The sequence below is a fragment of the Cherax quadricarinatus genome, chromosome 71, assembly GCF_038502225.1.
Source record: "Cherax quadricarinatus isolate ZL_2023a chromosome 71, ASM3850222v1, whole genome shotgun sequence".
Lineage (NCBI taxonomy): Eukaryota > Metazoa > Arthropoda > Malacostraca > Decapoda > Parastacidae > Cherax > Cherax quadricarinatus.
This window is the reverse complement of record NC_091362.1, coordinates 23,456,731-23,470,805: the sequence shown is the minus strand read 5'-3', so window position 1 is coordinate 23,470,805 and position 14,075 is coordinate 23,456,731. Positions and strand designations below refer to the sequence as shown.

The following is a 14,075-nucleotide window of genomic DNA, read 5'->3' as shown; positions in this document are numbered from 1 at the left end:
CTACATGATGGCCACAGAAAGGGTTAGGAGTTAAATATATTTTTCAGTTTGCAGTTTAAGTGAATGAAAGGCTATCTATAACTTTTTTTCTCTCTTCAGGATGTTGTTGTTTACTGTGCGGAAAGTCCTGACTTTGAAATTAACATTCGTGATAATGCAGGCTACACACCTTTACATGAGGCTTGCAACAGAGGTCATTTAGATATTGCACAGGTAATCATCTTGACATTATTACAATATTTATGATGTTTCTCTTCATATTTTTTTAAGCTCTTATCAGTGCCACTGCCGCCACCACTACTACCATCATTACCATTCATTTTGGAGTACTAAACCCGCATGAGTCATACAGCATTGGAAAATAATTAAGTTTGATCAGAGGAAGGGATATTTGGATTTGAGCCCAGTTTCTTAGATCAAGAGCACTTCACTGTCATCAAGAAACCTCCCTGAAGAAGTGTTATTCCATAATTTCCATCTTGTGCCTAAGGTCGTATACATATTGAGAAGTTGACAAGTCTCATTTTAGGAGTACAGTATCAAGTAGAACTGAGGAAGATACCCCTCTTATAAAACTACAGTGTGAACTACTGGGTTTCAGGGTTGAGACCCCTGATCTCAAACTTGCTCTCAGGGTCAAAGAATTTAAAAACAAATTATTTTATCTTATGAAATGATAGAAAACCTTTTTCCGCAGCTAATGAAATGAAAAGTATGAAATTTGATGGAAAATTTGTAGAATCACACTCTTGCAGAGTTAGTGATCTCGACGATGTTTACACATCAGCGATTTTGCCCACTTAGCGCCCTATTTTTGGCCAATTCCAATGTTCATCCGTGATAAAATCATAAACAAAAGAGACACCGAGAATGTAAACATACAGATGAGCACACCAACTAACCCCTTTACAGTGAACTACTTTTGTACTTCCATTCTTTCCTCTTTGTCCTCTTCCAAGTGCTGCTGCACTGCCAACTCTATCTTGTACTATGGGGTGCATAATAAAGTACAAATTTATAGACAAAATATGTAATCTTGGAGGTTGCTTGATGCTGAGACTCCGTGCTGCCGTTTCCACGACCAAAGTTTTCGTACAGTATACAATACTGACTTGTCAGAGAGAACTGGTTGTAAGCCCGAGCTGTCGTTAAACAGGTAGGTTGTTAAGTGAGGAGTGCCTGTACAGGAGAAGGGGTTACTAGCTCCTTCCTCCCAGCATTTAACCCTTAACTGTTGCAAACCCAAATCCTGAGGTGTCGCAAAATTTCCGAAAAAAAAAAAAAAATTTCTTATGAAATGATAGAGAATCTATTCCCGATTGTAATGACACCAAAAGAACAAAATTCAATGGAAAACTTATAGAATTACGCTCTCACGAAGTTATTGACCTCGGCGATATTTACGAATCGGCAATTTTACCCACTTTGAGCCCTATTTGCGGCTAATTCCATGGTTCCAATCGACCAAACTCATAGCTGGTTCTTTAGAACTCAATTTGTTCTATCGATTGAGTACAAGAAACTGCCCATTTACAGATTTCAACTACCCAATAACGTGGTCAAAAATTTGCAGTTTGGCCAATTTCATGCAAATTAAAAAATATGCCAATTTCAAAATAGGGTCCAGAATGAACAATGTAGACATTTCTGGTTCTAAAACAACATTTTCTTTGTCCATCAGTCACATCTTCAGGCCCCTCTGATATTACTCTTGCTTTCTATTTTGAATTTTTATTCAAACAAAAATAGAAGATTTACTGTTATGCAGACTACTGCAATATTGTAATAATTGTATAAATAATGTCAACCCATTCATGACTGCATATTAGAATGGCTAGTTGGACATTTATTGGACAATGACATCATTTGTTTACTTTTGAACATCGGCAAAAAATCAAACATTTCCCCTACTTTGAGCTTCATTTCAAGGTACTTTTCATAGTAAAACCAATCATTATCACCTCTATTTCTATAATATGATATCCATTCTATCAAATGAGACCAAGAAAACGAGAATACAACCATAAATACTATACAAAAATACACTACAAATTCGGCGTTTTAATCCAAAACAATGGTTGGAGTTTTTTTTTCTCATTATGCACTGCGTACTGCAGGATTTTTTTTATATGGTGCACACTGACCAAACAGACCTATTCTCTCACATGTGGGTCTACCAGCTTTCTCCTGCTTGATTTGTAACCGCTAGAATTTATGAGTACAGTGGACCCCCGCATAGCGATTTTAATCTGTGCAAGAGGGCTCATTGTTTTGCGAAATGATCGGTATGCGAATGAATTTTCCCCATAAGAAATAATGGAAATCAAATTAATCCGTGCAAGACACCCAAAAGTATGAAAAAAAAATTTTACCACATGAAATATACATTTTCCTACACACAAAGAGAAGGATACATGCACAATAGTAGAGTAGTACATGCACAATATATATTGTGCATGTACTACTCTACTAAATGAAGAATAAATGACACTTACCTTTATTGAAGATGCAGCAATGACTGATGAGACACTGTGTCCTGGGAGTGCCTTTTCCTCCTGAGTACTGTAGGTCCTGTTTGGCATTTTCTTCCAGAACAGGCCTTATCACACTGTGTATGCCACTACAATTCTTAAATCTCTCAAACCAACCTTTGCTGGCTTTAAATTCACCAATATGAGCACTAGTTCCAGGCATTTTTCCCTGTTCACCTGGGTGTTAGTCGACTGGTGTGGGTTGCATCCTGGGAGACAAGATTAAGGACCCCAATGGAAATAAGTTAGACAGTCTTCGATGACACTGACTTTTTTGGGTTATCCTGGGTGGCAAATCCTCTGGGGTTAATTGTTTCTTGGTATTCTCAATAAGCCACACCAACAACGGTGCTACAGCAGCAGCTGACAGTGATATAGCAGCAGCAGACGATGCTACAGCAGCAGCAGACAGTACTATAGCAGCAGCAGCTGACGGTGGTACAACAGCAGCAGCAGCTGACAGTGCTACAGCAGCAGCAGACGATGCTACAGCAGCAGCAGACGGTACTACAGCAGCAGCAGATGGTACTACAGCAGCAGCTGACGGTGGTACAACAGCAGGAGCAGCTGACGGTGCTACAGCAGCAGCAGACGATGCTACAGCAGCAGCAGACGATGCTACAGCAGCAGCAGACAGTACTACAGCAGCAGCAGCAGCTGACGGTGGTACAGCAGCAGCAGCAGCTGTACCACCAATAGTAGCGATGGTTGATTGGGGTTTATTATACAACCTGGCCAGCTCGGAGACACGCACTCCACTTTCATACTTATCAATGATCTTTTTCTTCATCTCTATAGTAATTCTCACCCTTATTGCTGTAGGGTTGGCACTAGAAGCTTTCTTGGGGCCCATGGTCACTTATTTTGCAGATAAAATCACCAAAAACACTGTAATAATACGAAATGTTCCGATTGTATGCTTGGATGTTACCGCGGAGGCTGGCTGGTAAACAATGCCACCGGCGGCACATGTGAGGCTGGCTAAGGGCGCACATTGGACGCGTCTCGGACGAACAGCGGTGAGCGGGTTTTTGAGCGGTATGCGAGGCAAAATTTTTGCGATAAAAGCGAGCGGTATGCGGATTAAACGTTATGTGATGCCGACGGTATGCGGGGGTCCACTGTATATACATATACATCAAACACGGTGGCTCGTAAGACGTATATATACGACCGAAACAGTCAAAGAGTTAATTTGCCTCTTATGACATGCTTGGCTTACATAAGAAGAATTCCTTTCCACTTCCCCATGGAGAATAATAATAATAATTATTTCTACAAGTTCTAGGTAGTAGGTTGGTAGACAGCAACTGCCCAGGGAGGTACTACCGTCCTGCCAAGTGAGTGTAAAACTAAAGCCTGTAATTGTTTTACATGATGGTTGGATTGCTGGTGTCCTTTTTTCTGTCTCATAAACATGCAAGATTTCAGGTACGTCTTGCTACTTCTACTTACACTTAGGTCACACTACACATGCATGTACAAGCATATACAGTGGACCCCCGGTTAACGATTTTAATCCGTGCAAGAGGGCTCATCGTTATGCGAAATAATCGTTATGCGAATGAATTTTCCCCATAAGAAATAATGGAAATCAAATTAATCCGTGCAAGACGCCCAAAAGTATGAAAAAAAATTTTTTTTACCACATGAAATGTTAATTTTAATACACACAAACTGAAAAAGGCATGCACAATTAAATGACACTTACTTTTATTGAAGATCTGGTGATGATTGATGGGATGGGAGGAGGGGAGAGCATTATCTTCTTACTGTTTAGAAGGGGAATCCCCTTCCATTACGACTTGAGGTAGCAAGTCCTTTTCCGGGGTTACTTCCCTTCTTCTTTTAATGCCACTAGGACCAGCTTGAGAGTCACTGGACTTCTGTCGCACAACAAATCTGTCCATAGAGCTCTGTACCTCCCGTTCCTTTACGATTTGTCTAAAATGGGCCACAACATTGTCATTGAAATAGTCACCAGCACGGCTTGCAACAGCTGTGTCAGGGTGATTTTCATCTATAAAGGTTTGCAGTTCAACCCACTGTGCACACATTTCCTTAATCTTTGAAGTAGGCACAATGGATTCCACAACTGGCATAGGCTTCTCAGGGTTAGCCCCAAACCCTTCAAAATCTTTCTTAATTTCCATACTAATTCTCACCCTTTTTACCACAGGGTTGGCACTAGAAGCTTTCTTGGGGCCCATGGTCACTTATTTTCCAGAAACAGCACCGAAAATACTGTAATAATACGAAATATTCCGAGTGTATGCTTGGATGTTACCGCGGAGGCTGGCTGGTAAACAATGGGACGGAGCGGCACATGTGAGGCTGGCTGAGGGCACATTGGACGCGTCTCGGACGAAAATCGGTATGCGGGTTTTTAATCGGTATGCGGGGCAAAAATTTTGCGATAAAAGTAATCGTTATGCGGAAAAATCGCTATGCGATGCCATCGTTATGCGGGGGTCCACTGTATATGTATATATACACATCCCTCTGGGTTTTCTTCTATTTTCTTTCTAGTTCTTGTTGTTGTTTATTTCCCCTTATCATCATGGGGAAATGGAACAGAATTCTTCCTCCGTAAGCCATGCGTGTTGTAAGAAGCGACTAAAATGCCGGGAGCAAGGGGCTAGTAACCCCTTCTCCCGTATAAATTACTAAATTTAAAAAGATTAACTTTCGTTTTTCTTTTTGGGCCACCCTGCCTTGGTGGGATACGGCCGGTTTGTTGGAAAAAAAAAAAAATTCTACAAGTGAAACTGGGTGTTGCTGTGAGCTCTACATCTCTTTTGGTTCTGTCTGGAAACTTTCCAAAGTTTCAAGTGTTTTAAAGTTGTCATAAAGCTGTTATTTTTAAATGAACTCTAAGGAGTTCAGGAAATTAAAACTGATATACCAGTGAATACTAAAGTTATAAGAAAACATGATAAACTTATTGCTGATGTGAAAAAACTTTCACTTATGTGGATTGAAGATCAAACTAGTCACAATGTGCCTTTAACCTGAGCCATTATCCAGTCTCTTCAATTCTGTGAAGGCACAGTTCAGTTGCTAACTTAATACATGTATATGAAAGTTTTTTTTATTATTTTTATTATCACACCGGCCGATTCCCACCAAGGCAGGGTGGCCCGAAAAAGAAAAACTTTCACCATCATTCACTCCATCACTGTCTTGCCAGAAGGGTGCTTTACACTACAGTTTTTAAACTGCAACATTAACACCCCTCCTTCAGAGTGCAGGCACTGTACTTCCCATCTCCAGGACTCAAGTCCGGCCTGCCGGTTTCCCTGAATCCCTTCATAAATGTTACTTTGCTCACACTCCAACAGCACGTCAAGTATTAAAAACCATTTGTCTCCATTCACTCCTATCAAACACGCTCAAGCATGCCTGCTGGAAGTCCAAGCCCCTCGCACACAAAACCTCCTTTACCCCCTCCCTCCAACCCTTCCTAGGCCGACCCCTACCCCGCCTTCCTTCCACTACAGACTGATACACTCTTGAAGTCATTCTGTTTCGCTCCATTCTCTCTACATGTCCGAACCACCTCAACAACCCTTCCTCAGCCCTCTGGACAACAGTTTTGGTAATCCCGCACCTCCTCCTAACTTCCAAACTACGAATTCTCTGCATTATATTCACACCACACATTGCCCTCAGACATGACATCTCCACTGCCTCCAGCCTTCTCCTCGCTGCAACATTCATCACCCACGCTTCACACCCATATAAGAGCGTTGGTAAAACTATACTCTCATACATTCCCCTCTTTGCCTCCAAGGACAAAGTTCTTTGTCTCCACAGACTCCTAAGTGCACCACTCACTCTTTTTCCCTCATCAATTCTATGATTCACCTCATCTTTCATAGACCCATCCGCTGACACGTCCACTCCCAAATATCTGAATACGTTCACCTCCTCCATACTCTCTCCCTCCAATCTGATATTCAATCTTTCATCACCTAATCTTTTTGTTATCCTCATAACCTTACTCTTTCCTGTATTCACCTTTAATTTTCTTCTTTTGCACACCCTACCAAATTCATCCACCAATCTCTGCAACTTCTCTTCAGAATCTCCCAAGAGCACAGTGTCATCAGCAAAGAGCAGCTGTGACAACTCCCACTTTGTGTGTGATTCTTTATCTTTTAACTCCACGCCTCTTGCCAAGACCCTCGCATTTACTTCTCTTACAACCCCATCTATAAATATATTAAACAACCACGGTGACATCACACATCCTTGTCTAAGGCCTACTTTTACTGGGAAAAAATTTCCCTCTTTCCTACATACTCTAACTTGAGCCTCACTATCCTCGTAAAAACTCTTCACTGCTTTCAGTAACCTACCTCCTACACCATACACTTGCAACATCTGCCACATTGCCCCCCTATCCACCCTGTCATACGCCTTTTCCAAATCCATAAATGCCACAAAGACCTCTTTAGCCTTATCTAAATACTGTTCACTTATATGTTTCACTGTAAACACCTGGTCCACACACCCCCTACCTTTCCTAAAGCCTCCTTGTTCATCTGCTATCCTATTCTCCGTCTTACTCTTAATTCTTTCAATTATAACTCTACCATACACTTTACCAGGTACACTCAACAGACTTATCCCCCTATAATTTTTGCACTCTCTTTTATCCCCTTTGCCTTTATACAAAGGAACTATGCATGCTCTCTGCCAATCCCTAGGTACCTTACCCTCTTCCATACATTTATTAAACAATTGCACCAACCACTCCAAAACTATATCCCCACCTGCTTTTAACATTTCTATCTTTATCCCATCAATCCCGGCTGCCTTACCCCCTTTCATTTTACCTACTGCCTCACGAACTTCCCCCACACTCACAACTGGCTCTTCCTCACTCCTACAAGATGTTATTCCTCCTTGCCCTATACACGAAATCACAGCTTCCCTATCTTCATCAACATTTAACAATTCCTCAAAATATTCCTTCCATCTTCCCAATACCTCTAACTCTCCATTTAATAACTCTCCTCTCCTATTTTTAACTGACAAATCCATTTGTTCTCTAGGCTTTCTTAACTTGTTAATCTCACTCCAAAACTTTTTCTTATTTTCAACAAAATTTGTTGATAACATCTCACCCACTCTCTCATTTGCTCTCTTTTTACATTGCTTCACCACTCTCTTAACCTCTCTCTTTTTCTCCATATACTCTTCCCTCCTTGCATCACTTCTACTTTGTAAAAACTTCTCATATGCTAACTTTTTCTCCCTTACTACTCTCTTTACATCATCATTCCACCAATCGCTCCTCTTCCCTCCTGCACCCACTTTCCTGTAACCACAAACTTCTGCTGAACACTCTAACACTACATTTTTAAACCTACCCCATACCTCTTCGACCCCATTGCCTATGCTCTCATTAGCCCATCTATCCTCCAATAGCTGTTTATATCTTACCCTAACTGGCTCCTCTTTTAGTTTATAAACCTTCACCTCTCTCTTCCCTGATGCTTCTATTCTCCTTGTATCCCATCTACCTTTTACTCTCAGTGTAGCTACAACTAGAAAGTGATCTGATATATCTGTGGCCCCTCTATAAACATGTACATCCTGAAGTCTACTCAACAGTCTTTTATCTACCAATACATAATCCAACAAACTACTGTCATTTCGCCCTACATCATATCGTGTATACTTATTTATCCTCTTTTTCTTAAAATATGTATTACCTATAACTAAACCCCTTTCTATACAAAGTTCAATCAAAGGGCTCCCATTATCATTTACACCTGGCACCCCAAACTTACCTACCACACCCTCTCTAAAAGTTTCTCCTACTTTAGCATTCAAGTCCCCTACCACAATTACTCTCTCACTTGGTTCAAAGGCTCCTATACATTCACTTAACATCTCCCAAAATCTCTCTCTCTCCTCTGCATTCCTCTCTTCTCCAGGTGCATACACGCTTATTATGACCCACTTCTCGCATCCAACCTTTACTTTAATCCACATAATTCTTGAATTTACACATTCATATTCTCTTTTCTCCTTCCATAACTGATCATTTAACATTACTGCTACCCCTTCCTTTGCTCTAACTCTCTCAGATACTCCAGATTTAATCCCATTTATTTCCCCCCACTGAAACTCTCCTACCCCCTTCAGCTTTGTTTCGCTTAGGGCCAGGACATCCAACTTCTTTTCATTCATAACATCAGCAATCATCTGTTTCTTGTCATCCGCACTACATCCACGCACATTTAAGCAACCCAGTTTTATAAAGTTTTTCTTCTTCTCTTTTTTTAGTAATTGTATACAGGAGAAGGGGTTACTAGCCCATTGCTCCCGGCATTTTAGTCGCCTCATACGACACGCATGGCTTACGGAGGAAAGATTCTTTTCCACTTCCCCATGGACAATAGAAGAAATAAAAAAGAACAAGAGCTATTTAGAAAAAGGAGAAAAACCTAGATGTATGTATATATATATATGCATGTGCGTGTCTGTGAAGTGTGACCAAAGTGTTAGTAGGAGTAGCAAGATATCCCTGTTATCTTAGCGTGTTTATGAGACAGAAAAAGAAACCAGCAATCCTACCATCATGCAAAACAATTACAGGTTTTTGTTTCACAGTCATCTGGCAGGACGGTAGTACTTCCCTGGGTGGTTGCTGTCTACCAACCTACTACCAACCTAGTATATGAAAGTGTATACATGTTATCAGACATTTATATGCATTTAAAAGTGGAAAAAAAAGGGTATTTGGTTTATGGCAACTTAACCTGCCATATAAGTAGGCCCCTCCTGTAAATAGTGTATATGCTTAGATTTAAAAAAAATGTTTAAATAAGTTTGTGTAAATATTTTAATGCTATGTGGGATTTCATCACCAGGCACCACCTTTGAGTGGTTTCCGGGGTTCTTCTACCCTTAAAGTCTGCCCCAAAACCAGGCTTAAATTTGTCAGTATTCAGCATGTCATATACAATAAGTTTGTTTTATTTTTCACTTACCTTTTCATGTTTATATTCAGCTTTTAATGCTCCATAATCCTGTAAAAATAATAATTTTATATTGTAAAAATTCCATTGAAGGGATGTCATGGATACTCCCTGTGCCCATTTTAAAAGTAAACTGAAAGAAAAGGGCAATTGCTAACTAGAAAAAAAGCATTGAATTTGAGTTTAATGAAAAAAATGGCATTTCATTTTAATTCTTCTTTATAATGAATATAGGCCTTGTTTAGGGGGTAGGGTGTAAATAATTTTCAAAAAGTAGAGAGGCAATTGTTAGATGACAGTGAGTCTTATGCTTCCACTTTTAAACCTACAGATTATAATAGTAAATTGAAAGCATAACTTACCCATCACTCTAACTGGACCTAACCTTTAAACAGATCATTATAAATCTCTTCAAAAGTTTTGTTAAACAATACTATAAGTTGGTTTAGAAACTAAGTATTTGAATAAATAAATAAATTTCAGGTATTGTGTGCACACGGAGCTCATGTCAATGCTCCGGGCTATAAAGGAATGAGGCCACTTCATGAAGCTGTTGAAAATGGGCATGGAGAACTTGCTCGCCTCCTGCTTGCGTATGGGGCTGACCCTGCACTTACCACCTATGCTGGCCAGAATTGCCTTGCTCTTTCTGCTGATGTCCAGACCACAAAACTCATTGAAGGTTATCTAGCTGATCTGAAGGGACGCCCTAGTGAGATGTGGCACTTTAATGGCCCTTCTAGGCTCCTTGGTAAGTTTGATTTCAAATTTCATTAACATAGAATATACTATATGATATTACTCTAGCCTGGATTTTTGGTTACCTATTATTATTTTAGCATGTATAGCCACAATTGTGATATTGCAGATTGGATTATAGGAATTTAATTTCTGGAAAGCTCTTAGTGGTATAGCCTTGTTTGTTTATAGACCAGATTGCTTTATACATTTCCTGCTAGTTGGCTGTTCACATAAAAACTTTAGTTATAATATTTAAATTTAGTTTTGGTATATAACTCAGATTTATTTTTTGTAATTAGATTTTATATGAGAGCCTCATTGTGAGTTTAGATATTTCTTGATGGCTGGGCCTGTAGCCTTTGCTTATATCTCAAATTATCCATGATACTCTATGCATGAAGCCCAGTGTTTTTCAAGTGTGATCAATATAAATTCTGAGAATATTAAAATATTGAAAATATTCACAGATAGGGACAAGTAATAATTTTTTATTACTGTGAATACATCAACTTGTTGATAGTTCCTGGAGTCACTGCCCCCACTGCCTGATTCTAGTCCAGGACTCCTGTTTGATGGTCTAATCAATTAGGTTATTATTACTAGCAGCATGCAGTTCAATGTAGCAATGTCTGTTGTAGGAGTTTCTCCAACAGTCAGGCACGCTATTGGCTGACTACATGTAAATGTGACTTGTCAGTGCAGCAGCAACAGCAGCATCTGAGCAGCACTGTTTTAGTTTTACAGTGTCAGCGATCACCAGGGTGGGGTTGTCACTTATCGTTATGAACAGGGGAGACATTTCTGTTCTGCCTGAGGATGTTGTTCAGGAGTCTGCAGCGGCTGTGGTTGAAGCATTAATTACAATGCTGCCATCGCATCCAGTGCTGCAGTCGAGTGCCTATTCTCTATAGGCAAAGATGTCTTTAGGGCTACCATGTCAGATGGAAATTTTGAGAGCCTGATGCTCATGAAGGGCAACCAGCATCACATCAAAGCGATGGAGAAGGCCCAACCATCATCTGATCTTGGCATGATACCCATGCTATGCATTTTGTACAATAAATAAAGTGTATGTTTAATTTAAACTGATGTTTGATTTCATTTGTTCATTTAACTACAGTGGAACCTAGGTTTTCGTTTGCCCTGGTTTTCGCTGAATTCGTTTTTTTTTTTTTGTCAAAATTTTGTCCCACTTTTCATTCATCACCTCAGTTTTTATCGAGTTGATGGTGGTCCACCATACCGAATGTGTCCGCCCGCGCTCACACAAAGCATCCCGTGCGTTCTGAGCCAGTCTGGCTTTGTTTCTCGTCGGTAGAGGGTGGTAGTGATGGTGGTAGAGGGTGGTAGTGATGGTGGTAGAGGGTGGTAGTGATGGTGGTAGTGATGGTGGTAGAGGGTGGTAGTGATGGTGGTAGAGGGTGGTAGTGATGGTGGAAAAGATAACTTACCGTCTTCCATATGCCAACAAGAGTCTTCAGTAGAGGTAAAAGTGATATTAAATGTTCATATATCCATTTCATTAGGCCTTTATATTTATTTCTCATTGTTTTCTGTATGTAAAACTATATACTTATTCCTTATAAATTTTTATTTTTAACAAGTTGGCCGTCTCCCACCGAGGCAGGGTAACCCAAAAAGAAAATACTTTCATTATCATTCAACACATTCACTCACTCATACATAATCACTGTTTTTACAGAGGTGCCCAGAACACAACAGTTTAAAAGCACATACATATAAAGATATACAACATACAGTGGACCTTTGTTTTTTGTAATTAATCCGTTCCAGGAAGTGTAACTATTTTTGAAACTGACGATTTTCGAAACCATTTTCCTCATAAGAAATAATGTAAATACAATTAATCCATTCCAGACACCCAGCAGTATTAAAACAATTTTTTTTTACATGAAATATAGATGTAGTACATACACAATACAATGGGACATGATGAATGAAACATAACAGCATAACACTTACCTTTATTGGCAATTCTTCTTAGTGTATGGAAGACTGGAGGAGGAGAGAGATTGGATTACTGTATTTACTGTTTGGAAGGGAAATCCCCTTCCATCAACACCTCAGGTACCAAGTCCTTTTCTGGGGTTACTTCTCTTCTCTGTTTCTTAATGCCTTTAGGACCAGCTTGAGTCACTGGAGCCCTGTCTCGCAAAAAAAGTGTCCAGAGAGCTCTGTTTCTGGTGTCTCTTTAAAACTTCCCTAAAATGAGCCAAGACTTTGTCACTGTACAAGTTGCTGCTATGGCTTGCAACAGCCTTCTCAGGGTGATGTTTCTCCATAAAACTGTCCATCCTACCCCACATTAAAAAAATCTCTTTAACTTCTGAAGAAGGCAACTTCTTCCATCTCTCTTCCTCCTCCTCCTCTGCAGCAATATTCTGAGCTGTGGTCTGTTGCTGTTCCAGCTGAAGCTCTTGCAGCTCCTCAGTGGTTAGCTCTTCGTTGTGGTCCTCCACCAACTCTTCCACATCCTCTAAACTCACATCCAACCCCATGGAACTCCCCAATGCTACAATAGATTCCACAACTGCCATAGGCTCATCAGGGTTAGCCCCAAACCCTTCAAAATCCCTCTTGTGGACACAATCTGGCCACAGTTTTCTCTAAGCAGAGTTCGAAGTCCTGGTAGTCACTCCCTCCCAAGCCTTACCTATAAGGCTTATGTAATGGAGGATACTGAAGTGATCTTTCCAAAACTCTCTTAGGGTCAGGTGAATGTCTGAGGTCACATTAAAACACCTTTGAAACATTGCTTTGGTGTAGAGTTTTTTAAAGTTTGAAATGATCTGCTGGTCCATGGGCTGGAGGAGCAGAGTGGTATTAGGGGGCAAGAACTTTACTGTGATGAACCCATACTCCTCCAAAACTAGGTCATCAAAGTCTGGAGGATGAGCAGGTACATTGTCCATTAGCAGGAGGCACTTGAGATCCAATTTCTTTTCCAGGAGGTAATTCTTTACACTGGGGCCAAACACTTCAATGAACCACTCAACAAAGACCCATGCCTTATTATTAGCTTTCCAAAGCACGCACAATTTACTCTTCAACACATTGTTTTTCTTGAACGCTCTGGGATTTTCAGAATGGTACACTAGTAACAGCCTCACTTTGAAGTCCCCACTAGCATTACTACAAAACATGAGCGTCATCCTGTCTTTCATAGGCTTGTGTCCTGGCAATCTCTTTTCCTCCTGAGTAATGTAGGTCCTCGTTGGCATTTTAGAGACCTGTTTCATCATAATTGAACACTTGTTGTGGTTTTAATTGTTCAGTCTGTATGTACTCCTTGAATTCACTTAGGAATTTTGTAGCAGCAATTTTGTCCGAACTGGCAGCCTCGCCATGCCTTAACACACTGTGTATGCCACTATGGTTCTTAAATCTCTCAAACCAGCCTTTGCTGGCCTTAAATTCACAAATATCAGTACTCGTTGCAGGCAATTTCTTTACGAGATCGTCATACAACTGCCTAGCCTTTTCACAGCAAAGCAGTAATGAAATTAAGATCCATATGGTGGATATGTTCTAATAGAAAATTGGCATAATGCATTTTAAGAGAGCTGCCAGTGTGTGGATATGGATAATTATACTGATAGAGATTTTGTTTTGTTAGTATTCTAACATTTATGTTCTCTTTCAGATGCGGATGAGCAAGGCTGTGATTTATTTAGCACTATTCCTGAAAGCAGAATTGTTCCAACATATCAGCCAATAAAATCCCCAGATGACACAGATAGACAAAAATTAGCATCACAAAAATTTGAAACCCTTAGTATAAAAACAT

General features: G+C 40.1%; 1 protein-coding gene across 3 annotated transcripts in view; it reads left to right on the top strand.

Annotated features, from left to right (window-relative positions):
* Positions 1-14,075, top strand: part of LOC128700398 (uncharacterized) — a 229,622-nt gene that overhangs the window by 214,445 nt on the left and 1,102 nt on the right. For all 3 annotated transcript variants that reach the window (XM_053793604.2, XM_053793601.2, XM_053793603.2), the window contains 3 exons: positions 100-213; positions 10,010-10,277; positions 13,932-14,075. The exon at positions 13,932-14,075 is cut by the window's right edge and continues 1,102 nt beyond it. In XM_053793604.2, coding sequence (XP_053649579.2) covers positions 100-213; positions 10,010-10,277; positions 13,932-14,075 — 526 coding nt within the window. The remainder of the gene's footprint in view (positions 1-99; positions 214-10,009; positions 10,278-13,931) is intronic.